At 37.8% G+C, this 26542-nt stretch overlaps 1 protein-coding gene across 2 annotated transcripts in view; it reads left to right on the forward strand.

The window, feature by feature from the left end:
• CNTNAP5 (contactin associated protein family member 5) overlaps nt 1-26542 on the forward strand; it is an 825683-nt gene that overhangs the window by 669318 nt on the left and 129823 nt on the right. The window contains exons 15-17 of one of the 2 annotated variants that reach the window (XM_032353926.1): nt 15189-15316; nt 15504-15674; nt 25055-25273. In XM_032353926.1, the coding sequence (XP_032209817.1) occupies nt 15189-15316; nt 15504-15674; nt 25055-25273 (518 nt within the window). The remainder of the gene's footprint in view (nt 1-15188; nt 15317-15503; nt 15675-25054; nt 25274-26542) is intronic. The other variant, XM_032353927.1, reaches the window with a different exon arrangement.

Genomic DNA, 26542 nt, shown 5'->3' on the forward strand with positions numbered 1-26542 from the left:
TGGAGAAGTTAAATGATTTTGTTGCTGAGAAAACATATTCAAAATGATCTGCAACCAGTAGCTTAGATTAACTCATTTTGTGAATTCATTAAATCCCCTTCTCTATGCTTGATATCAGAAATGTATATACGTACAGACCTGAATGGAAACAACTTTATTTCATTATGTATAATCAGGGAAGTTGATATGGGGCAGTAGAATATAAAGGGAAGGGGAAGTGTTTCTCCTGATTATCTTCATTCCCTTTTGGCTGAATTCTTGATTTTTGCTCACTGTTTTATTTCCTATGGTGTGGCCCTTTCCATACTGAACACTGCCTCAGTGCCTTTCTTTGCTAGGGAACAACCAGCCAGGGCTAGCCTTAATTTATTGGGCAATTAGGGGCAGTGAAGGAAAATGACATCACATTACTTAAAAGTGGAAAATAAGCCACCACTCTGATGAGCTTCCACAATGTCTCCTCTGAGACTTCCCACTGGCCATCTCTTTTACTCAGATTCCAGCCTCTTCCTCCATTGAACTACTCACTAACTTACTAAGCTCTGACCCCTTTATATGTTGACTTAACTTTGTCATCTAGGCTGTACTCAGAGGAGTGTTTCAAAATGTCCTTTCTGTCAACTCTGGTGCCATCATACCTCTATCAATGTAGAGGTCATTGCATATTTCATAACCCTTTCTAGTTCCTTTACAGTCGGGGAAAAGCTCTATTATTTTCTACTTTCTGTGGCAAGTGACCTCTATTAGGGGTAGCAACATTTAATTTTAGATATAAATGTTGTTCAACAATTCACATAACTAGGATCAAGAGAAATGATCTGAACTTCCTTTTGTAAAGATTCCTACTTCACTGTGACTCGAATAACATGTTGAACATCTCAGGGCAAAAGTCAGATGAGGTCATGGAGTTCCTTGTGTCATTCTTATGAAGGAGCAGAGGCTGAGATTTAACTCTCTGGATTGTACTCATTTGTATCAGGACAGTCACAGGTTGGTATACATGAATCTGAAAAATACTTTGTTATAGAATCAACTGTACTTACCATTCCATCTGATATTTACTCATGTATCATTGGCTTACTGCATGCATGGTCTTTGCCAGTCAAGCAGTCTTTGGTGCAGAGAAGGTCAACGGCATTACAATTTCTGCCTTTGCGGAACTCACAGAACAGTGAGAAGGAAAAGAATTAGTTAGCAATAAATGTACTGTGTAATGACTTTGGTAATAAAGATAAGTGTAGATATGCCCAGAACTATGGTGGATATAGACTGGGATGTGGCAGTTAGGTTTCAAAGAACCAGAGAAAGCTAGCTGAAGTTAGTGTAGTATAGTTAGGCGGAACCTCCATTTAGTGTAGTATAGTTAGGCGGAACCTCCATATGCTCAGACAGAAAAATGTGAAATATAGAAATCGCTACTTCCCCAGAACAATCTGTTGTGATTATTGCCCCATCGTCATGTGGGGAATTTACAGGAGAGGAAGACAGGAAAGAAGACCAAATCCAAATCAAGAAGCTCCTTGTATGTGAACTAATAGTGAGATCCCTTTGTCTGTGACAAGACTGTGAACACAGAATATCCTTTCCACCAGGACACCTGGCAGAGTCTTGTGGAAATGTATTCATTACCTATCTATTTAGGTCTATTATTTACTGTAGAAGGGGAAAGTACAGAAGCTTACACAGTTGTGAAATAGTCTTTTTCCTCTTTTATTCTCCCAAGCACACTCTTAGCTTGCACGTGGTCAAGCAGGCATTCCACACATTTCAAGTTTGTTTTTCAGTCGAGCATGCTAATATCTGCTAATATCTCTGCTATTTCTATGTGCTCCTCAGAAAACTCAAATATATTTACCTTGTACAATTCCCTCAAGTCTCTGCTCTTGATAATTTTTGTTATTATTATGTTATGATAGTCACCATACAGTAATCATTAGTTTCTGATGTAGTGTCCCAAGATTCATTGTTTGCGTATAACACCCAATGCTCCATAAAATATGTGCCCTCCTTAATACCTACCACCAGGCTCACCTAACACCCCCCCCTCCAAAACCCTCAGTTTGTTTCTTAGAGTCCACAGTCTCTCATGGTTTTTCTCCCCCTCTGATTTCCCCTCCTTCATTTCCCCCTTCCTTCTCCTTATGTCCCCCATGGTATTCCTTATGTTCTACAAATAAGTGAAACCATATGCTCTTAGTAAAATTGATCAGAAAACTGATTTGGGCTAGTAGAGCATCTAGCAGATAGTAGTTTGATATATTACAACTCCTAGGTAGTATTGTCACTAAAAAATATCACCTATCATATACTAAAGTGTTCTTGGCATTTTATATACTACACCTCATAGCATCATCCCACCACCCTTGAGATAGGGCTTATCGTCTCTTTTCCCCAGAAAAGGAAACTGAGGATCTGGCATGGTAAGTGGCTTAGTTAAGGTCATGTGACTAAGGGGGCAGAGTAGGATTCTGCTGAATCCCAGGATTTTCTTGGTGACTCCATGGAAGGAGCCACCGAGTTGAGATTCTGAGTTATGACAGTGGGTGAGGATGCCAGAGAGACCTCTCCCGGGGCTTCTACAATCACATCATGGTAGCCTCTGGGTTTCTTTGTGCTGAATCAGGCTGCTCAGGAGAAGCTTAGCCATCCTCTCAGCCTCTGGCAATTGACAATAGTTTATTCTGTTTTAATTAACCTCTGTAACTGAATAAATTTGTGCTATAGATTTCAATAAGACCAAGTAAATGAGGAAAATGATTATGGGGTGGGTGAGAGGGAAAGTGAGTCAGCTCAGAAGATGGAGGGGAAAGAAGAACTTGATGAACACAAAAAGTGTGACTTCTTAGAGTAAAGGAAGTGTCAGGTAGGCATTGGAAATCAAGTATACTACTGAGCTGACATCTCCAGAGGGTTCGGATCCAGCCAAAGAACTAAACAGTAAGAAAAAGGAAATAAAATGAGAAAACTTGAAATGAGTAACAGTTTTACAGTCAATGATTGTTTGCAAAGGAACTTGTCTTCAATCTGATGGTTCAACATATAGAAATCCTGCCAGTTGGGTGTTTTCTGATCCCATTACTTCAGACTGATAGACTGTGAAGAATAGCAAAGGACACTGCGGATAGCTCTAGGCTAGAGACAGACAGTATAGGATATGGGGTTCTGTAGGGTGGGAAACTGTCATCTATGTACACAGATCCAAAGGCTGGTTCTGGCAGCAAGTTGGAGGAGGCTGGGAGCTCTTTCGAAGTGTGCCTCTTTGTGGTGGCCTGTGGTCCTAATGAGGACTTCTTTCAGCAGGACAACCAAGCAGAACTGAGACAAAGCTCTATTGCTTAACAGTGAAACATCTTTTAAAATTTAGTCATAAGGAAGTGAAGATATTTTTATTTGATTTTCAGTAACTTTGTTCTTTGCCGCTTGTTCCTTAATACACCCTTATATAAAGTAATATGGTATAAGACTGGAAGAGAAAATGATGTAAGCTTTAAATTCTGGTCATCTGGTCATCCAAAAAAGGGAAGCTATTATTCTGTTTCTTAAAAAAAAATGTAGGCTATTTTTAGGTTATTTTTTTTTTTTTGGATATGGAATCCTGAAGCTTCAAACTACTCTTTAGCCATTGATTCTGCCTCTCTACCACAGAGAAATTATTTAATAAATGGTGTCACATCCATGAATGAACAATTGAATGACTTCTATTAGACATATTTTTACTTTTCGTAGGTCAGGCTATGGTCATTCCAGGATTAACTGATCTTTATTTCATTGTTAGCTCTTATCCATCTTTTATAACCACTCAAGAAACATTTACCCAAAGTTTAGCCTAAACTTCCCACTGTGCATTCATTTTCCTTCTGACTATCAAAGCATAGTTGGAAATGGCCCCTCTGCTCCAAAATTTATCTTTTTTTCCCCCCAAGATTTATTTATTATTTATTTTGAGAGTGAGAGCACAAGCAGGGGGAAGGGCAAAGGGAGAGAATCTCAAGCAGACTCCCCACAGAGCATGCCCCGATGAGATGTAGTGCTCAATTACACAACCCTGAGATCATGACCTGAGCCAAAATCAAGAGTCAGACACTTCACTAACTGAGACACACATATGACCCCTCCCCAAGGCTATCATTTTATACACTTGCCTTCAACTTTTCTCTTTGGTAAATATATGTCTTATCCCTGATCTTCATGAAGATCCTTCATGCCATTCACATGAGATTTATTGAGACAGTTGCCCTTAGGAGGAAGATGCTGGATACATCCAATGGGTTTAGAGTTTGCTCACATAGGCTGTTCTTTGATTTCTTAGATCTTTCTTCAGACTTCGATTCCTGAGGTTCCCAGACTTGCTGCAGTGAGGGTGCTTCATCCTTGTTAGTGTCCTAAGATGGGGCGGGAATCCTCAATCCTGAAACAAAGGAAAGGATCACCTCAGAACATACTAAGGATCTGCATTTTTATTTATTTATTTAGTTAGTTATTTAGTTAGTGAATGAGTTGGTTAGTTATAACCTCTGCTGGTTGAATTTTATTATTCATGAATCTGCTTATGAGCAGTTCCAAGCCCTGTTAAGTTTTGGAAGTGCTTTTGTTCCTAGCAGGCCTTAATTATGAAAGTTTTACCTAGATTCTAACTCTTCAGTGAATTTCCACATGAATCCAGCAATAGAATCAGGACCTGAACCTTGTGTTAGAGAGAAGTATGCATGCCACATGGCAGGTCCTTCATGTACTAACTGCTGAGAGAATGAATGAGATAATGAATACATGGTGTTTCCTTTCTCCAGATACTCTCTCCCTGGCCAAATATCTCCATCACTTGCTAGTTATAGTCTGCTGTTTCATTTGTTACATTTCCACTTAAAATGTATGTCCTGGGGCAACTTGGTTTTGGCTTGTTTACACTAAGTATCCCATGACTAGATACTGGACTGTTTTTAGACAGAATGTTTTATGGTGTATCATCCTGGAGATAATTGAAGGTATTGCATAACAAGAAAAAAAGAAACAATACAAAAATGGGGAAAAACTTATATCAGAGGTTGATTATTCAAAACCAATATATCACATCATTATTTTATAGAATTCTAGATGGAGTAAAATAGTTGATATTTTACTAAAAATAACATTTAGGATTTTTTTAAAAATTATTTGTTTGTTTCAATTCAGTGATGACACCATCCTAACATCTATTGGGAAAATACTCAATATAAGGAATTTAAGACTTGTGGGTTCTAGAAAACAAAACATAACTATAAAATGCTCCTTTTACTACTTCTAAGAAACAAAGATGTAGATAGAGATTTTTATCACATTAGTTCTCTGTCAAGCTTTACAAATATACTATGTCTAAATTGTCTGTGGAATCAAATTACTTGGGTAGTTACAAAATTTTGAATATCAGAAATAGAACTTGAAGTAAATATCAAGATTAATAAGAGTTTTCTAAAGATAAACAGGTTTTCATGTGTCTGTTAGCCATCTGTATGTCTTCTTTAGAGAAGTATTTGTTTATATCTTCTGCCCATTTCTTGACTGGGTTTTTTGTTTTTTTGAGTGTTGAGTTTGGTAAGTTCTTTATAGATCTTGCATACTAGCCCTTTACCTATAATGTCATTTGTAAATATCTTTTCTCATTCTGTGGGTTGCCTCTTAGTTTTGTTGATTGTTTCCTTTGCTGTTCAGAAGCTTTTTATCTTGATGAAGTCCCAAAAGTTCATTTTTACTTTTGTTTCCCTTGCCTTTAAAGACTCATATGTGGAACAAAAGGAACAGTGCAGAGGAACACAAGGGAAGGGTGGGGAAAATGAATGGGAAGGAATCAGAGTGGAAGACAAACCATGAGAGACTCTGGACTCTGAGAAACAAACTGAGGGTTACAGAAAGAAGGGGGCTAAGGGGATGTTATAACCAGGTAATGAGTATTTAGGAGGGCACATATCATGATGAACACTGAGCAATATACACAACTAATGAATTGTTGAACACTACATCAAAACTAATGATGTACTATATGTTAGCTAATTAAACATAATGATAAAAAAAGATTAAGAATTTCCATTTACATAGTACATTTTATATAACATTTTGATTTGTACTATTATTGTGTAACAACATATTATAATTATACTTAAAAATGCAATGAGTCTTTGGCTTCTATTTTAATTTGCCTACTTATCACTAAGTGTATGGCATTACTCACCTAACAGTAGCTCTTACTCAGATCCAAATTACATGAGCTGCTTACCTCTTTTATCTACTCTGCATGTTTGCTCACAGTTTTCAGTTCTGATTCACCCAATTTAGGTTTCTATATTTAACAAAACATAAGAGGAATATTTCTCTTGCTTTTTTTTTTAACTTTAAGAGTTTATTTTAATAAAATAAATATATTCTATTATATCCTTACTATAAAAATTCAAATATTTCAGACATATTTAAGTAAAAAAGTAGAATCCCCTTCCTAACCACTGGTTGGAATCATTACTTGTACCCCATACGTAAAATCTGACACCTAGAGATAATAGATGGGCATGTAGGGCATTTTTACATCTTCCTATGCATATGCCACATTTACTAAATGTGAGATAATATTAAACATAATATTCTGCAACTTACTTTTTTCACAAAAATATGTCTTGGAGAGCTTTTATGTGGCCTCATTAAATAAGTATGAAAATAAGTACATACTGTCCATTTTAATGGCTGCAAAGTATCCATAGTATGATTGTATTGCAAATTATTTTACCATTCCTTTATGATAAACATTTTCCTTGTAAATGATTTTTCACTATTAGAAAAAAAGGTTCAATGAACATTTTTGAGTCTTGATTTATACCCTTTCCACTTTGGAAATTATTTCTATTGCATAGAACCCCAGCTTAAAATTGTTAAATTATCCATTTTTCTGTTTTGCTAGATGTGGCCAAATTGCTGAAGGGACTTAAGGTATTACATAGACCACAAAGGGATCAGTTCAGAAATGGATGCTCGGACTCTGTGGGGGAAATGATCCTCTCTACCTGAGAAGGAATGTGCAGTACTCACTAGGGTTAAAACAGGGCCACACAGGAAGACGTCAGTTATAACCTCTTTCTTCTCAGAACTTGCAGGAACCCTTAGGCAAGTGCAAATAGCTTGGATGGACCCCAGGTATCATTTCTACCATTACTGGCATGACTTCTGAGGTCTGGGGGATACTCTTGGCTAACTAGAGATAGATCCTAGCATTTCTGCACTTTATTTTCAAAGTGTAGATTCTTCTTCATTAAGGATAAGAAGGAGGAAGAGAAGAGGAAGAGGTGAGGGAAGGAGGAAGAGAGGAAATAGTTCTATCGCCTTTGCAAATCTGCCTTATGGATTTTCAGAGAAAATATCATGAACTAATATGCATAATACACTTAGAATGCTCACAATTGTAGCTGCTTCTTCTGGCAACAGTCTTATTTTCTGGATGTAAAATGTAATTTATCTCTAAGTAACATTTTATTATGTAATGAGATGATCAAATCCTGGATATGTCATTACTAACTATACAGTCTACATCATTTAGCCTCTCTGGGCTTCAAGTTCCTATTTTATTTAAAAAAAAAAAAAGAAGAAGAAGAAGAAAGAAAATAAGGAAAAAGAATATCTTTGGAGAGTTGGGAAGTACTGGCTGAGTTAGCAGTAATTTGTGCGCTGAGCAGATGTGCCATGAATTTGGTTCTCAAAAAATTGTTAGTCATCATGTTTATTATTTCCCCTATTTTTAAAGAAGCTTAAATAAAAGGTAAGAGACAAAGTTGATTTATAGAAGTTAAACAGATTTCTAAGAAAAAAATACATCCATGTCATAAAATAAATAGAATTAAATAGCAGACAGAACAATCAAAGGTATTATTCAGCTGTCAAACTCTAGGTGAAATGAAGAAAGAAAAAGGAAGGCCCCTCTTCCCAAAACAGAGCTGCTCTCTGAAAATTCACTCGTGAAACTCACCATGTAATGGATGGGTCTGGCCACAATAGAAATAAACCAAGAGAGTGCTTGTAAATGTGTAACTGAAGAGTTTGTGGGCTCCCAGAACTCCTGCCAAGGTGACCCACATGTAATCTCAGGGAATGCAGGGCTGGAAAATGATTGCAAATTAGTAAACTGAAACCTAGTCAATTGAATTGTATCTTGCCTGTGTGAACGGAATGGGGATGGTCAGTCCAAGACCTGCAAAGGCAGCTCAAGGACTCAGGGGCAGAGCTGTTATTCAAGCACTACCTGGAGAAGATATAGACTGACTGTGGGAAGGAGCAGCAACCCTATGCAAGAGAGCCACTCTCTGTAGGAGTGAGACCAAGAGACCAGAGGAGCACCATGGTGACAGCAAAGGCATGCTGTTCAAATCCTGACCCTTCCACTTGTAAATGATGCACGCTGGGAAGGTTAGTGACTTCTATAAAATTCCATTTCCTCTTCTGCATAAGACAGGTGCTGATAACAATATTGTCACAGGGATGTTCTGGGATTAAATGAGATCATGTGTAAAAAACTATTTTTATGCTCACATGGCCATGGAAAGGCAAGAGGCAGCTCCCACGCTCACATTCAGTGATAGGAGACATTCAGCTGAGCCGCAGAGCCAGAAGTAGGATCTAAGGATAGCAACCCTAAACTCAAGGAATACCTCTAACCCCTGCATGATTTTTCTTTCTTTCTCTCTCTCTCTCTCTCTCTCTTTTTTTTTTTTTTAGAAAGAATTGTCTGTAAAAGACAACTGTGGTTTTAATAAGCATTTTACTGTCCAGTCTACTGTGTTAAACATGGAATTTGGACGACACCTGGAACAGACAGAGACCTCTTATCATAACAAGGCTTTAAGCAATAGAGTATGAATCATGGTCACATTTAAACAATAGAGTATGAAACCGAGAGTCTAATGTGGAGAAGCAGACTAGGAAGACATTAGTGAGATTGGCGGGAGAAAGCCAGTGTAGGTAGCCATCTCCAAGGACCAGGCAGAGACCCTGGAGCTCCCTCAAAATAGAAGTGAGGTCAGGAGGGTGAGGACAAGGCAGCTGGATGGAATGGCATATAGCAGGTGAGCTTGGTGGAAGTGGTGGATCCTGAATGAGGGAGGAGCAAGGAAAAGAGGAAGGGAAGACGTGTGTATATAGGGTCTCAGCCCCTGAGAGCAGGGGGCCTCATCCTTCACAGAACTGAGGAACACATGCAAGCAGGGAGCAGATCGCTGGAGCAGCAACAAGTGGAAGGGGTTGGGGCATTGTTCCTTAGAGGTGACTGTTGATGTCAGTCAGTAACGGCATTCATTGTGTGTGTAACAGGGAGGAAGGCAACACTGTGAAAAGATACCACAGAGTGGAATGAGGTAGGGGCTGACCTACTCCACGGAAATGAGCAATTCAGTGAGAGGAGTTGCCTTGGCATGAAAGGAGAGAAGACTGATTGTGGGAGCTGAGGAGGCAAGGGAGAGGAGAGGTGGAAGATAAGAGGGAGAGTGCAGACAGCTCTGATAAGAACTCCTCTGGCCCTATTGAACGCTACTTTCATTCATATCCAGACCAGGTTAATCAAATCATGCCTCCAAAAATCTTCATCTGTGGTAGCGTTTTTTAAATCAACTTTATACTCATAAAATCTTGAGGGCCATGGTAATTTCTTAATAATAAAGTAACATTAGGTGGCCTTTGGCTGTATTCACATACCAAGGCCTGATTTTGTTTTCCTCACACCTATTTGAGAAGAGCACTGTGGTTTCAAGTTTCTAGAATATTTACAGAAGAACTATAGTTTCCAAATATTTAAATATTTGCAAAATCGTCATTTTACCCTTCACATTTTTTATGCTGGGAACGGAAAACAATAATCCAGACATGGTCTGGTCAGTATAGGGCAGAGAGGAATGGATATGACCTCCTGGTGTGCACTTGTCTATGTGACCGCAGTCGATGCTTGCATTTGCTTTTTTTGGCAATTAAGTGACAACCAACCTTTAAGCTAATCCTCTAGGTCCTTTTTATCAGGAAGTCTTAAGAAGGAAGACACAGAGGAAATAATTGCTTTAACCAAGGTTAGGGTAGAATTACTGGCAAGCATCAATACCGTACCTCAGACTTGCAGACTTGCTTATGGACACCTTGCAGCCACAGAAAGTGGAGGGCATCATGTCACCCACTCAAGGGAAGGCTCTGCAGAAAGTCCTGAGACTCACCCATTCAGATTCACATAGCGGCTTCAAAGGGTGCTAGAACCTTCAGTTTTTGCATAATTTGCTAGGTATTCCTATCTTATGCATAAGGTGTTTTTGTTTTGTTTTGTTTCATTTCATTTTATTTTTTATTTATTACTTTCAAGTGACTAAAAGAAAGAAACATAGAATAAGGAAAAAAAAAATCTCTTAATAGGCTCAGTGACCCAATTGATTCTGCTAAAAGAACCTTACAGAGCCGCAGTTAACCAAATTTGATTGATTCATGAAAACAAAAATGTTAGCATATGACTTTTCACCATATTTTACCCAAATGATTCACTAAAGAAATCAGCGGCCCCTGTTTTGTCCTGAAATCCTGAACCTGGTAAAATCCCAAGAGGCACATAAAGAAAGAGGAGACCACGTTGCTTCTGACGGGTTTTTCCATTAGCTCATGTGGGTTTCCTGAGGACCACACATGTCTGTGACTTATACCCTTGGAGCCTCCATAAGCTGGAGTCTCTGACTGGCATCTGTGACTGGCCTCTGCTCATTCCTGCCAACAGTGAGGCTCTCTTTCTAAATTTTCCTTTAAAAATTATTTGTATTTCACATTTTTATTTCAAACTTAACAGGGAATATCACAACTATCTATTGAATACCTATTTTGTGTTAGTGTGTTAATAGTTTTATATGCATTATCTCCTTTGATTTATACAATATCAAATTGATATTATTACCCCATTTTATAGATAGAGAAACTGAAACTGAGGTCATTTTAATGACCTCACTAACATTTTATAAACTAATATACTGAGTTACATGGATTCAACCCATAAAGTCTGGTCCAAAAGGCAATGCTTTTTCACTACAACATAACCCTTTCTGCACTTACAAACTATGTGAGTACCCTGTACTCTCAGGGAGAATTTTGTGTATTATTCCAAAGGAAGACAAAGTCTACAAAGTGTTTGCCCTTAAGAGGGCAAGTTCAAACAAACGAGAAAGGAAAACAAGTTAATGTGCACAAAGAAATGTATAGCTGTAGACTCCCTGCTTATTAGTAGGGAATCTAGTAGGGAGTCTTATTTGTATCACTGTGTATTATCTTGTACACTAAAATCCACCACCAACAACCACACCTCTCGGATATTCTACTCATTGAATCTTTGAAATGTTTGAAACATACCTGTCACAAACTGAATTAAATCCAATTTTATTCTTACTGTGACCTTAAGAGAATGACTAAATGCCTAGGTTGTGCATAAGCAGAATTCAGTCCCCACATTCTATTGAGCAGTGCAGTATTGGCTCCCATCATACTCTTTTTTGTTTCTTCAGAATTTTAAATCCATTGTCAAAATTTAAAATTTGAGTTTTACATTAATACACCAGGCTGACCCACTTGTTTGATGTTCCTTAAAAGCATAATTACTTGTTACTAACGGGTATCAGTTTTCTTTAGTCCAAACGAATTTTTTCTACCAGTTTTCTAACCTCTCTCTCTCTTTCTCTCCCTATCTCTCTCTCTCTGACAATGAAGGTATATGTCAGGTTTCATTTATTATCCAAAACAAAGCTGGCATCACTTGTTTTTGTTACTCATCTGGCCCCTGCAGGAATTTGATTTTGTATCTATTTAAAAAAAGTATTTTGGGTATTGTACCTTGCATTATCAAACTAAATATGAAATTTTTTTCTCTATTCCTTGGAAGATATTTTTATTCTTAGAATGCTATTTATATATTCCAGCTCTTTGACACAGGACATCAAATTGATGCAGACAGGGTGCCAGAATGGGGAAGGGAGACAGTAGTTAGCATTGATGGACAGACTTCAGAATCAACCATTTTCACCTTGAAATAAAAATGGAGAGAAACAAAATCCTAGAGCAATATACTTTCTTAGAATTACGTATAGTTTTGTCTTTATTCAACTTTGACTACTTAGAATTTGCTTTGAATTCTGTGCTTGAAAAGATATTGACATCTGCTCAAAATACTTATAAAATATTAAGATGATTCTCTGGAATCATAAGAGAAATAATCTCATTAGAGAAATTTTTGGAAATTTCTCTTCAAGAAATCATCATGAACATGAGAGTTACTCACAAGGATTATCTACAATCACTATGCCATTGAAACATGAACTAATCACCAAAACCATTTCTTCATTTTCCAAGGCACATGGCTAATGCACATTTCCCAGCCTCCCCTGTGGTCAGAGGTGACCATCTGATTAAGCCCTAGCCAATGGAATGTGAACATAAATGATATGTGATGTGTGTCACTTCCAGTCTCATTGGTAATTGTTTATGCTCTTTCCCTTTCCATGTCAACCTTGAAAGCCACATGTTAAAGATGGTGGATCCCTAATATGGGAGGATACTCATCCCTGAATCACTATTTGAAGGTGGTCAGAAACACTGGTTTGGACTGTATGTGAACAATAAATAAACAATCAATCAATAAAGAAAAAGATATTGAAATATGAAGACTCGAATTTTACCTTTTGTCTTTGTAACATTCATAGATGTTCTTTCAAACAGAAACAGCAGCCTTATTCCTAATCCTTTGAATTGCTTCTAAATACAGGTATTCAAGTAATAAAAAATGGACAGTGCATTTATTTACCTTTTTGGTTACTTGACCTGAAGGGTATGTGTGCAGGTAATTATTTCATTTATTTACAACCAAGATGAACTGATATTTTTTCTCCAAATTTCATGAGTTGGATGCCAAATATGAACATTTAATTTTCTACAGTGTTCTATGTAGTATGAGAACTCCCATATAGAATTATAGCTGGCTAAATAAAAAGATGGATTGACTTGCCTAAGGCTACAGAGGTTTCAGGAACAAAGATAAGAACTAAAATGAGTGTTGCCACTACCATTTTTGAGCATTTATCATAGATTAGGCACCGTGCTAAGTGATTATATGATCTCATTTAATTCTCTCAGTAACTCTGTGGTATAGACTTTATCTCCATTTTAAAATTGAGGATGCTGGGGAAATCTCAGAAATAAAATTATATGCCCAAACTTACACAGCTAGGAACTGGGACTTGGGATTCCGGAACAAATCTGTGTGCTTCTGAAGCTATGTCCTTAGCACATCACATCACACTACTCCTGCCATGCTTCCTCAGTTCAGAATATTCAGGGATATTATTTTCTCTCTAAACGAGAGCTGTAAATGATATATAAATGATAATGAAATGTAACATTGATTTTGAGTGTGTGTTCAGTGTTTTGCTGATTTCTTTGTGACTAAAGAGAGAAAAGTAATATGAATCTGCTCCTTTGTGTTCTTTTTTTTTTTTTTTTAAGATTATTTATTTATTTATTTATTTGACAGAGATCACAAGCAGGCAGAGAGGCAGGCAGAGAGAGAGAGGAGGAAGCAGGCTCCCTGCTGAGCAGAGAGCCCGATGCGGGGCTCGATCCCAGGACCCTGAGATCATGACCTGAGCCGAAGGCAGCGGTTTAACCCACTGAGCCACCCAGGCGCCCCTCCTTTGTGTTCTTGATATCAAATTGCTACATCGTATACTTTGCCCTGAATACTGGTGTGTGGTGGTCTGTCCCCCAATTCCCATGCACTGGCAAAAGGTTCCATCCTGTCCTTAACTAAGGCTGTAGTGGGTGGGGACTCTAGCCCACTCTACAATTTTCGGACTACCTCATATGACTCAGTTCAGCTTGTCATTTAAAGTTGGTAGCACACTGGATGGATGGAGCATGGAAATGAAAATGTTCCATCATCTTTTATAGCAGGCCACCTGATGTTTGGATGAGTTAAATGGAGCAAGACAACAATGGAAAGTTCACCTGGCACACTTAAAAAAGGCTTTTGAGGAATTTTGGTTACTATTTCATGACTTGCTGTAATACGACACATTTTGTATTCCCACCACCCACTCCTCCCCCCACCGCCTTTCGGAAATGTCAGTGTTTTATTAGTCACGAGTTTCAGATTATCATGTGGGAATTAAATGTTAGCACATAATATACAGGCATCTTCAAAGCATATAAACATATATTTTTATTAAATGTAGACATGACTATTTATGGCAAGATTGTTAAATTTAGACACAAGGTAGATCGTATGTGATCAAGTCCCTGCCTTTTGTGTCCTGTGAACTTAGATAGGTTGTCTGATATATATCTTAGACTCAGTTTCCTCATCTGTGAATGAAAATAATGGTACCCACTTCACAAGTGTGTTGTGTGGGGAAAATGTACTTATCCCCTAATATATTTCTGGCTCAGAATAGTTATTTATTCAATGCAGGTTTCTTCTCCCAGATACTGTGGTATGTTCTTACCATGAATCCAAAAACACAGCTTTAAAAAAGGGAAAAACAATACTGTCACCCTATTTAATTTTAATTCCCCCCCCCAAAGGGTAACTAGTTATCTGTTTGCATAATTAACAAAGACAAAGATGTTAACTCCCAAGGTCTTTAAAACATAGAGCAAAATCAAAAGCAGCAAACAGGTAACTCTGAAGACTTGTTTTTACCTGGAGTTAAAAGGTGATAAGAAGCATCCCAAGCTGATTAAAACCTATACGCTGGTGGCTGGAGCAAGTCCTGGGAGTGATTTCAAGTGGGATTTGTGGTGCCCATTTCAAGTTAGTTACTGAGATAGCCAATCTCTGTGGAAAGAGAGTTGCTGTTTAATGTTACATCAACAAGGCATTGGGCAGGTGGGGTGCTGTCAGCTACAACAAGAAACAGCAAGCTCTGTATATTACCTGTGTTTCTGGAAAGACTTAGAGAAAATGTAACTTCCCTGGTTTTTGGAAGCTGGCCAAAGGTTTTGTAATTGGCCTTCCAGTCTTTTGTATATGCTTATGAGATGAAAAGCCTTCTGGTTTCCCCTCCCTGGCCTCACCCAGCTACTGCAACCCCCCAGATCACCTTTGAAAAAAGGAGTACTTGGTAAGAGTCCCTACATTATCCACATTTTCTCCTCTTTTTTCTTAAATTTATGTTTTGCAGGACAAATGATACTGGGTTTCTTTCCTTCAAAGACCACTTGCCTGTCACTCAGATAGTTATCACTGATACCAACAGATCAAACTCAGAAGCTGCTTGGAGAATTGGTCCCTTGCGTTGCTATGGAGACCGTGAGTACTAAATTGAAAAAAAAAAAAAAAGCTTTCTCTCTTCATTACATAAGCACAAGATGTTTTTATTCCCTTATCCCTTTTTCCTGCAGTGTCCCTCAGTCTTGAAAATTTTTCACATGTCCAATGCTTTTCTACATCTCATTCTAAAACAATGAACCCTGCTTAAGGATATTTCCATTTGCAGGGCACTTCTGGAATGCGGTATCATTTTATACAGAAGCGTCTTACCTCCACTTTCCTACCTTCCACGCGGAGTTCAGTGCTGATATTTCCTTCTTTTTTAAAACCACGGCTTTATCGGGAGTTTTCCTAGAAAACCTTGGCATTAAAGACTTCATCCGACTTGAAATAAGCTGTAAGTGCCCTCATTTATGAATTTAACATAATGTCAACAGAAGTCCAAGTCTTATCTTTGCCACCAATGGCTAGTACATGTTGATACTATCAAATTAATGCCTCTGGTAATCTGTAAAAATAGTCATGCTAATTTCTAGTTCCTTCTAATTGTTTTTGTTTATTTTATTATTGCCTATCAGAATGTAATCATTCTCTCTTCAAAATAGTGTATTTCTCAAGTCCCCATAGTACTTATTACAGTGTCCCTTATCTATCCATGGGTACTGCTTACCTTTTACGTTAACTTCCATACCCCAGAACTTTTTCACTACAATTTTCATGGAAAGCTTAATGTATTATTATTATGCATTCTATTCATAATTAGGGTCTATTTTTTGTTGTTGTTGTACTTTTGCTCTGAAAGTAATTCCTGATTTATTTTTCACCATTAGGACTGTGTGACTACCCAATCAGAATTCCTGCTCTTTTTCAACTACTTCCCCATATGCAGTGGTGCAGCTACACCAGAATATGGATCATTGTCTAATATCCCATTTCCTACACACAGGTTATATCAGTAACAATCATAAAGTTAAAAGAATAATAATAGAAATATAGATGGCAAAATGTCCTAATATTGAACATTTCTATGTGATCAGGCCAATTAAAAAAGAAAAGACATGAATGGTTTCTAGTTAACATTAGTCCTTTTTTTTTTTTTTCAGTAAAAAGGACAAAAACATACCTGTATATTGGTTTGTTCCAGTAATAGTCATATTAAAATTTCTGTTCCTCCAACTTAACTTCTACAAATTTGTGCATGGCTTATCAAAATCAATAGTCTTCACATGTGTATGTTCAAAACAGAATATAATCAGATTTGCCCATCTATCTTAATCAAAGGATACTTTTACTATTTTTAAATTTATTTTTTTTTCACGATAAGCAACAGACATGTAAATTTTAGGAAAGGTTCTAAACATGAAGGTAAATTTGATTGATATTCATAAAAATACTTTGTTTTATAATAAATTTCAGGAATTATGATTTTTCCATGTGTTTTCTTCACGATTAGTTCTAGCAACATTTAAATATCTTTGCAATCAATAAGAAAATCACTAAAATATTTTCACTAGAAATTTTATCACATTTGGTAAAATATTATGGAGTTCCTAAATATTGCAGTTGTGTGAGCTCTCTTTGGGTGCAATCTGTGTCCACAAGCCCCGTATTAATGTGTATTCATGTGTTTCAACAGTAGGTCTGAGTTAAACAAGGAGCATAGTAATTGTACAAATGAGAAATCAGAAGTTGAATTCTGACCCTTAGAACTAAGCCTTTGTATTTGAGTCTGCATGTTCAGAAGCCAAAGGTATAACTGGAGTTGTCTGAATTAACTTCCCTCTTGAATATAATATTTATTATATTCAAGTAATAATGACAAGTAATAAAACATGCTATTTGAAGCTTATATATACGTTATTAAAAATTCATACTGGCATCGGCATTTCTTAGAACTTAGACCAACAAAAGGCTTTTTTTGGTAGAAGAATGTTTTTCACTGATCCTATTTAGAATTGCTGGTGCGTGGCAATAATAAAAGCATTTACTTTTAGTTGCTTTTGTTGGTTTTCCAATTTCTTGCACCTTCTGCCCCCTCCCCCCATATTTCTTCTACAAAGATGGACAACTCCCACCATCTTGCCCTTTTTATGCCATGACCATGATGACTTGTGCTTGTCATTAGATTTCTCATGTATCTGTGTCTACACAGATGTTTTCTATAGTTTGATGGAGGCAGTTGACCTATACTACCAATACTATGATAGTGATGTGACTGCATGAAATACCCTTTAAAAGTTATTTATTTATTTGACAGAGAGATAGCACAAGAGGGAACACAAGCAGGGGAAGTGGGAGAGGGAGAAGTAGGCCTCCCGCTGAGCAGGGAGCTGATGCAGGGCTGGATCCCAAGACCCTGGGATCATGACCTGAGCCAAAGGCAGATGCTGAAGGACTGAGCCACCCAGGGACCCCCTGCATGAAATACCCTTAAAAGCATAAGTAACGTTCTGGGAAGAGGAGCTTAAAAATTTGAGAGCTCCAGAGAAAGAAACAAAAGCACTAACTGGAGGAGATGACTGAGGTATTTGCACCAGCTCCCTGTAAATCACCAAGCAGTTAGAAGTTTCTTTTGCAGTTATAGAACAATACATACAAGGAAAGAGATCTCTTTAATTGTTAGCCTTAACCTCCTTTTACTCTGAAGATTTAGACTATTAATGGGAGGACGCTCTTGTGGCTTTAGTGTGTCTCCTATCTAACTTAGCCAGGCTCTGAAAATGTGGGGTTGAGTGCCAACCATTGCATAATATGGATATAATAACCTCAATGTAAATTTAATAAAAATCAGGCCCTAAGGCCTTTTGATTCATTAAAGCAGCAGCAAATGTCATGGCATATTATCACAAGATAATGAACAGTGATTTAGTGTTAATTACATTTCAATGTCCAATTTGTTTGTACTTTCTGGTACTGTATTTTGTCCTTCGGGTCATATAAAAATGTTTTAAGTTCAGGTGGTATTTAATTTGAAGAAAATTTAAAAATCCATTGATGTAATTGTTTGCCATACAGTTTTTTCACCAGGTTGAAGAACATATACTTTTTTGAAACAAGAGGATTTTATATAAAAAATTTAAAATACAGGACTTCATATTTTTCAAAATACTGTATTTATTATTATTATTATTATTATTTAAAAGGAAAAAATAAATTGGAAGAGGTCTTGTATTTCTTATTAACATCTATACTCATCTTTTACCTTTTCTGTAGATAAAATTTTCACCCTAAGGGGTTCATAACAAGATACTTTTACAGATCAGCTACTTATAAAGGAAATGGCCTTTAAACACATGAAATGGCTCAGAATAGATTTCTTTTCCATCCCTAAGGAGTATTCCTCTATAACTATCTGAACAGAAGCCTCTGAAGTTGATATATCCATATTGTTCAACAGGGAACAAGACGTCTCCATGAAATTTTCAATCCATTTCCTTCTGGGTCACTTCCAGCTAAGACGTGTGAATTATGTAGCCTTGAAATTAGTCCATATTCTATGAGAAACAAGACATTACACAGTATCATGTCTTAGTGGATCTGTTTCAAATGAGACTGAGTGTAAAAAATGAGCTAATTTGACAATTATCTCACAATGGTTGTGAGTTGGAAATACAGTTTAGAGTAGGTGAAGAGGAGAAGTGGGGAATTGTTGAAAGTCCGTGTGGTTTAGTGGAAAGAGCCTATTGCTTAGAACCCCAGGTGATTCAAATTTCCAGCCTTCTAAGTTTAATTGTGAACATGTTCTTTACCTCTTTAGTGCTTACTTATGCAAAATGGGACTTATGACACCCATATGCCAATCTGATGTATTTGGCTGCAGTTAAGAGAAAACTTGATCTGAACTAGTAGATACAAGGATGGGGATTCACTGGTACTGAGACATGTGACTAGGTCCAGAACTGGTGAGACATTTTATTTCTGGTTGAATTCATCAGTTTCATAATGTTTCATAATGTTATCTGGATTCAATTTATTTCTTTCCCTGCACTGACTTCTGAATTTTTTTCAGTCTAAAGCTAGCTGTCCTTCAAGGGAGAGCTACATTTCAGCTAATGGGTAAAACTCCTGGTGTGCAACACCTAAACACCTCTGGCCAAGGCTTCTGGCCATGGAAGTAAAGATTGCAGAGTGGTTTTGCCAGGACCCACCTTTACATGTGCTGGGGGAAAGAGGGAGGAAAAACAATGTGCCTCTTAACTTTTCAGTTCTTGGTTGAGACCCCTGAGTAACAAGAGGAAAACAAACAGAAGTTTACCAATCTACACACATTGTGTGCACATGACATGAACAGAGAAAAATGGATAATTCAAAGAGGTGGCTTAGAATTATAGATTATCATATAGTGTGTTCAACAGAGAAAAATAAAATTATGGAGAAATAATGGACAAAGGAAAGCAATATTAGGTTTTCAAAAGTTGTGATAAATGATAGTTAGTAAAGTTTGTTATGCAGATCTCTCTGGTGTCATCTCTAGACCGATAGGATCTAAAGATGTCTCCAGGCATGCCTGGGTAGCTCAGTCAATCATCTGCCTTCGGCTCAGGTCATGATCCCAGAGTCCTGGGACCAAGCCTCACATCAGGCTCCTTCCTCAGCAAGGAGCCTGCTTCTGCCTCTCCTTCTGCCACTTACCCTATTTATACATTTACTATATATTTTGTTTTCAAACAAAATTGTTCTTGATGTTCACAAGATACTGCACTATGATTTTCATTGTTCAACTCCTAATCCAATTTAAAGATGAGGAGGGTAACCCTAGAGAGACTTAGTAAAACACCCAGAGTTACACAGCTTACACAGTTGGTTTAAGAGTCAGCATCCATGATCAACCTACCTCTTTCTTCCTTAGTGCAACTTCCTATTCTGTTTTGCAAGACTGCCTCAAAACCCAAGAATGCTAGGACTCAGAGAAAATAGAATTATTTTTTTCTGTGATTTGACACATAAGACATTCAGGAAATCTTCAAAATTTTAGCAATTTGTATATCCTTTTTTCTTGAGTTGTCTTATCTACAAAAATGTTTAACGATATGTCATATAGTTCATATTTCCCACTTTATAGATGCATACATAGAAGGTCAGAGAGGATAAGTGACTTCTTCTTTGTCCATAAATGATCCTGGGATCTGTTGTATGCCCAACATGGTATTGGATATGAAGTTCTAGGTGGGGAGAACATTATATAGGAGCCTCTACCCAGAAAGACTCTCATCTTCTAGAAGTACTTGAACTTTCAGCACTTTCCTCCACTTAGCATGTTCTTTCTTTGTCAATCTTGAAAGTACATTGTGAGGTCATTGGGTTTCATTGATCTGTGCATTCTCAGGGCCTAACACAAGACCTGGATTGGTAAAAACCCACTGAAAGGCTAACTGACTCTATAGCTTTGTCTTGAACCACAAGGGAGTAAATTAAAGGAAGATATTTGTCAGACAGGTGGGAGAGAGAAAGGCCAGCAGGTAAATTCATGCTGGAGCTAAGGGCTGACACAAGGCTTCTGTTTTTCTCCTCCAGGGCCATCAGGTGATGAATATCCCATCAGCAAAGGAGATCAGGCTTATGTTTGACTCTGATCCCCATCCTCAGCGTCACTAGGCAATGTTGGAAATACCACTTATTTACCTACATTGTTATTGTTTAGTTGTTTTCAGGCACCTCTATTACATATTTTAGCTTTGAACCCCTCCCCCAGGGGCACTGCATAAGTTTGGGGGAAGAAGATTTTTTTTCATAGAGAGAGTGGGTTCAGAAATGAGCTCCAGAGACACATCACCAGGATTTAAATCTTGACTCTGCCCCATCTGGGTTGGACCCACTTGTCAGCTCAGTTCCTGCAGCTGCTATATGTTACCTGTCTCATAAGGGTATAGTGTGGCTTAAAATATTAAGGACTTCATTAATGAAAAGTGTTTGGCAGAGTACTTGGCTCTGATTACTGCATTTTACTGATTGTCCCTCAGTTCTAGGAGGAATAGACTGAATAAAGTAGGTCTTTAATAGTGACCTAAATAAAATTAAATAATAATAATTAAAATATTTGTCAAGGAAGTTAATGCCTTGGTATAAAACTAAAAAAAAAAAAATCTAAAAGAAATTACAAACTTGTATTTGGTGTGTGTGGTGTAACGTTTTAATGAACAAGTTTTTAGTTGGATGAGAGCTTCCTATATACCAGCCCTGGTGTTAGATGTCCAAAAGTTGAACTGTTATAAAAACAGACACATAGACCAGTGGAACAGAGTAGAGAGCCCAGATATGGACCCTCAACTCTATGGTCAATTAATCTTTGACAAAACAGGAAAAAATATACAGTGGAAAAAAGACAGTCTCTTCAATAAATGGTGCTGGGAAAACTGGACAGCTATATGTACAAGAATGAAACTCGACCATTCTCTTACACTGTACACAAAGATCAACTCAAAATGGATAAAAGACCTCAACGTGAGACAGGAATCCATCAGAATCCTAGAGGAGAACATAGGCAGTAATCTCTTCGATATCAGCCACAGCAACTTCTTTCAAGATATGTCTCCAAAGGCAAAAGAAACAAAAGCGAAAATAAACTTTTGGGACTTCATCAAAATCAAAAGCTTCTGCACAGCAAAGGAAACAGTCAAAAAAACAAAGAGGCAACCCACGGAATGAGAGAAGATATTTGCAAATGACAGTACAGACAAAAGGTTGATATCCAGGATTTATAATGAACTCCTCAAACTCAACCCACATGAAACAGGCAAACATATCAAAAAATGGGCAGAAGATATGAACAGACACTTCTCCAATGAAACATACAAATGGCTATCAGACACATGAAAAAATGTTCATCATCATTAGCCCTCAGGGAGATTCAAATTAAAACCACATTGAGATATCACCTTACACCAGCTAGAATGGCCAAAATTAACAAAACAGGAAACAACATGTGTTGGAGAGGATGTGGAGAAAGGGGAACCCTCTTACACTGTTGGTGGGAACGCAAGTTGGTGCAGCCTCTTTGGAGAACAGTGTGGAGATTCCTCAAGAAATTAAAAATAGAGCTTCCCTATGACCCTGCAATTGCACTCCTGGGTATTTACCCCAAGGATACAGATGTCGTGAAAAGAAGGGCCATCTGTACCCCAATGTTTATAGCAACAATGGCCACGGTCGCCAAACTATGGAAAAAACCAAGATGCCCTTCAACGGACAAATGGATAAGGAAGATGTGGTCCATATACACTATGGAGTATTATGCCTCCATCAGAAAGGATGAATACCCAACTTTTGTAGCAACATGGACGGGACTGGAAGAGATTATGCTGAGTGAAATAAGTCAAGCAGAGAGAGTTAATTATCATATGGTTTCACTTATTTGTGGAGCATAACAAATATCATGGAGGACAAGGGGTGTTAGAGAGGAGAAGGGAGTTGGGGTCCATTGGAAGGGGAGGTGAACCATGAGAGACTATCGACTCTGAAAAACAATCTGAGGGGTTTGAAGTGGCGGGGGGGTGGGAGGTTGAGGTACCAGGTGGTGGGTATTATAGAAGGCACGGATTGCATGGAGCACTGGATGTGGTGAAAAAATAATGAATACTGTTTTTCTGAAAATAAATAAATTGAAAAAAATTTAAAAATAATAGTTGAACTGTTTACCTAGAGTTTGCAGACTAATTGGGGAGACAGACCCTAGAAAGATCATTATACAACAGATGGATACGTGTTGGAGCAGGGATAAGCCTAGACAGGAACCCTACCAAGGATGTGGTGGACAGATGCAGCAGTAGAGCAAAGAAAGCTCCATAAAGAGGTGCTGTCCATGTAGAACTTAATATCCACAAGACCAGCTTTACAGAAAGGCTTTTAACAAAATCTTTAACGTTTTTCCTCTCCATTTCTCACCAATCCTTACCTTGGTTCTGCGGAGAGAAATAAATTGAGGTCCCAGTTATCCTGCATTTAGTGTTTATTTGAACTCAAGATGTGCAGGGCTGCAAGGTGGCATCTGTGGCCTGAATAAGAAACAGGAAATTGCTCAAAGAGCCAACTTCATTCTTATTTAATCTTTTAATTGTTGAACACAATTTGTTCACCTCAGTTCTCTCTCCTTTAATGCATGGGTTTCTGAGCCAATGCCATGGGACTGAGTCCGTCACAACTCACTCTGTCACTATAACAGCAGCAATAGCAATCACTTTGAGTACATCTTATGGGCCAGGTATGGTTCTATGAAGTTCATCAGGATTAAGTCATAAACAACCTGACACTTAAGTATTATTTTCATTCCCATTTTTCAAATAAGAAAATTGAGGTGTGATAAGATTGGAAATGTGGGTCCAGAGTACATGCTTTCAAGTCCCAGTCTAGGGCCTCTAACTCTTTTAGATTTGGGCTCACCTTGACCAGAATGCAAAACATTCAAGCTCTTGGTTACTTGAAATTCTACCTACTGGGGGGCTTCTTATACTAAGGCTCATTCTCTGTTTGGATTTGAAGGCTGAGAAGGGAGAGTCCAGGGTGCTATTTGACATGTGTTATTACTGATAATTCAGTTGATGAGTTTGTCAAATAAATACCCATGTCTTGTTTTAGGTATAAAGGAGAGGGGGCTGTGCAAGGTGCTTAGAAGGAATGGAAGGTCTGTCATAGGAAGGCTCCAGCTCCAGGGACTCTCATCAACATCAACTTATAATTTGCCTCTCCATATCCTTCAGATAAAAAAAAAATCTTATTCAATAATGGAAAATACAAAAGACATATTCAATAGAGAAAAATCGAGAAGAATTCTACTTTTAGAATCAAATTCTTTGTCCTGTCGGAGAAACTGAGAAAATTACACTTCTTTTCTCACCCATGGAATGGGAATAAAAATTATACCTTTATCATGGTGTTGTTTTGAGAATTAAAATGACAGATTAAATGATCAGAATTAAAATGGTCAGAATTTAGTATAGCACTCAGCAGAATTCATTGTACCTATTGTGTCCCTGCTACTTCTCTTTCTCTATCTCCCTCAATGGCTATGTCACCACCACCATCATCATAACCATCACCACCATCATCGTTACCATCACCACTATCACCAACACTATCACCACCACCGAGACCACTAATGCCAATACCAGTACCACATCATCATCATTGGTATTATTACTCCTGACTGGGTGACCTATGGCATGTGTGATATGCAGATTTTTATAGAAAGGCAGAAAGAGTCATGGAAGAGGGATGGGGACTTATGTTTGATCCCAGGAACCACTACTTGCATGATATATCCTTGAGATAAGCACTTAAACTTTGACTCTCCTTGAAAAAGAGGAAAAAGGTCGTAAGAATAGCATGAATGCTTATAATCACATGTATTAATGAAATAAGATGGAGGAGATCACTGGACATTCAAGGGTATGAATCCTCTCCCTCCAGGAATGCAGGCATAGCTAATCCAGTATCTACATATATCTATGAAGACACAATTGAAGACAAAATAGACCCAGAAAACCCAGAGCCTTGGCACTGATGCATGTTTATCAGATTGGTATCTGTGGCTGTAGCCCTTACCCTGTTTCCTAAATTCTCACAATGAGTACCAAATGGGCCATAAAAGAGCTTGGGACTTAATATTTGGTAATTTTCACAACTAACTGATAATTTTAATACTGCAAAGATTTCAACTGAAGACTTCCTCACCTTGTATTGACTTGTAGTCATTTACACCATTCATTCAGTGTGTGCTTGTGATCTCAATGCACTGACTGACACCTCCCCTCAACTTCCTACCTGTTCCCTTGTTGGTTTCAGCTCCATCTGAGATCACTTTTGCCATCGATGTTGGGAATGGCCCTGTAGAGCTCATAGTTCACTCTCCTTCTCTTCTGAATGATAACCAATGGCATTACGTCCGAGCTGAGAGAAACCTCAAGGAGACTTCACTTCAGGTGGACAACCTCCCAAGGATGACCAGGGAGACTTCAGAGGAAGGTCATTTCCGATTGCAGCTGAACAGCCAGCTGTTTGTAGGTAAGGGACATCTTGAGTTCCCTCTGTGCTAATACCTTATAAGACTTCTATATGACCAGACCCAGAGAAAATTATGATTTTGTTTCAGACTTGAGGGATGGTTAAAATGTGTCACAAGGCATTTATAATTATAAATTTGATTTTACAGATTCTTTCATTCTAGCTTCATAGCCATGGCAATAAGAGATTATGCCACCCCTTAGCAAATTTTGAGGTGGTGTCAGATTTTGTCTCTTTTCTCCTTGTACATATTATTTTCAGATGTTCACGGGCCCCTAATATTTTTCATTCTTATAGTCAAGATACACTTGTAGAAAAAGAAAATATCAGCTATTTACACCTTAGTAGGTGTTGCCTCTAAGTCAGTGAGCACCCTTCACCCTTCCTAGTGATATCTGACTCCTGATAATTAATGATAACTGTGCAATAAAACATGTTACAGTATCTCAAAGGGATGTGTCACCAGTCATATGGTGGAGGGAGGAGCTACTGTTTTCCACAGGTTTCTTTGATGCTCCCTGAAATCACATCATTCAGGTCACTGCCTTACATTGACACAGAAAAGCAGGTCTAGTTCTTGAGCTGATGTTGCTCCATTGAGCAGTTCCTCCTGAGACTCAGAATTAGTTTCTGGACAAGTTGTTCATCTGAACTGACTGCCCCTGCTTATAGTGGGTACCAGGAAGTTTTCAATGTCATTTACTGAGTCCATTCATTCTTTCATTCCAGAGTCACTAAACACTGAAAACAATTCAGGCACCTTGTTGGATGATGGGCATTGAATGATAAATTGTGTGGTGACACTACTTTCAAAGAGCTTGTGTGCCTGTTTGTATGTGTAAGAAAGACACTGAGAGACGACAATAGAGAGGAAGAGAATTTAGCCACATGAGTCTAGGTAGGAAAGGGCAACCTCACAGCTGTAATTTAGAAAGGATTTTTTAAAAGTAGGTTGAGTAGCACTTGCAAATCTTGAAGGTACAAAATAGAGCTATAAATAATAGGGCCATTGTAATATTATCAAAGCTAAGAAGCTATTCTTATATAAAATTTGAAGTTCAGATGTTTAGAACAGTGGTATAAGTAAGGTCCAAAATTTTCCAGTCAGCCCAGATTTAATTTTCTTTCCTTATTTATTTGTTTAACCAACTCTCACACAATAGAGTTTTACTGCTAGTAATAAAATGCCATCAGCAATCAGCGGGAGTTTCTTACAAGTTTTCTTTAAATTAGTTTTGAACAGTTTTTAACTCTGACAAAAAGTCACTA

Source organism: Mustela erminea, chromosome 8, assembly GCF_009829155.1.
Source record: "Mustela erminea isolate mMusErm1 chromosome 8, mMusErm1.Pri, whole genome shotgun sequence".
NCBI lineage: Eukaryota > Metazoa > Chordata > Mammalia > Carnivora > Mustelidae > Mustela > Mustela erminea.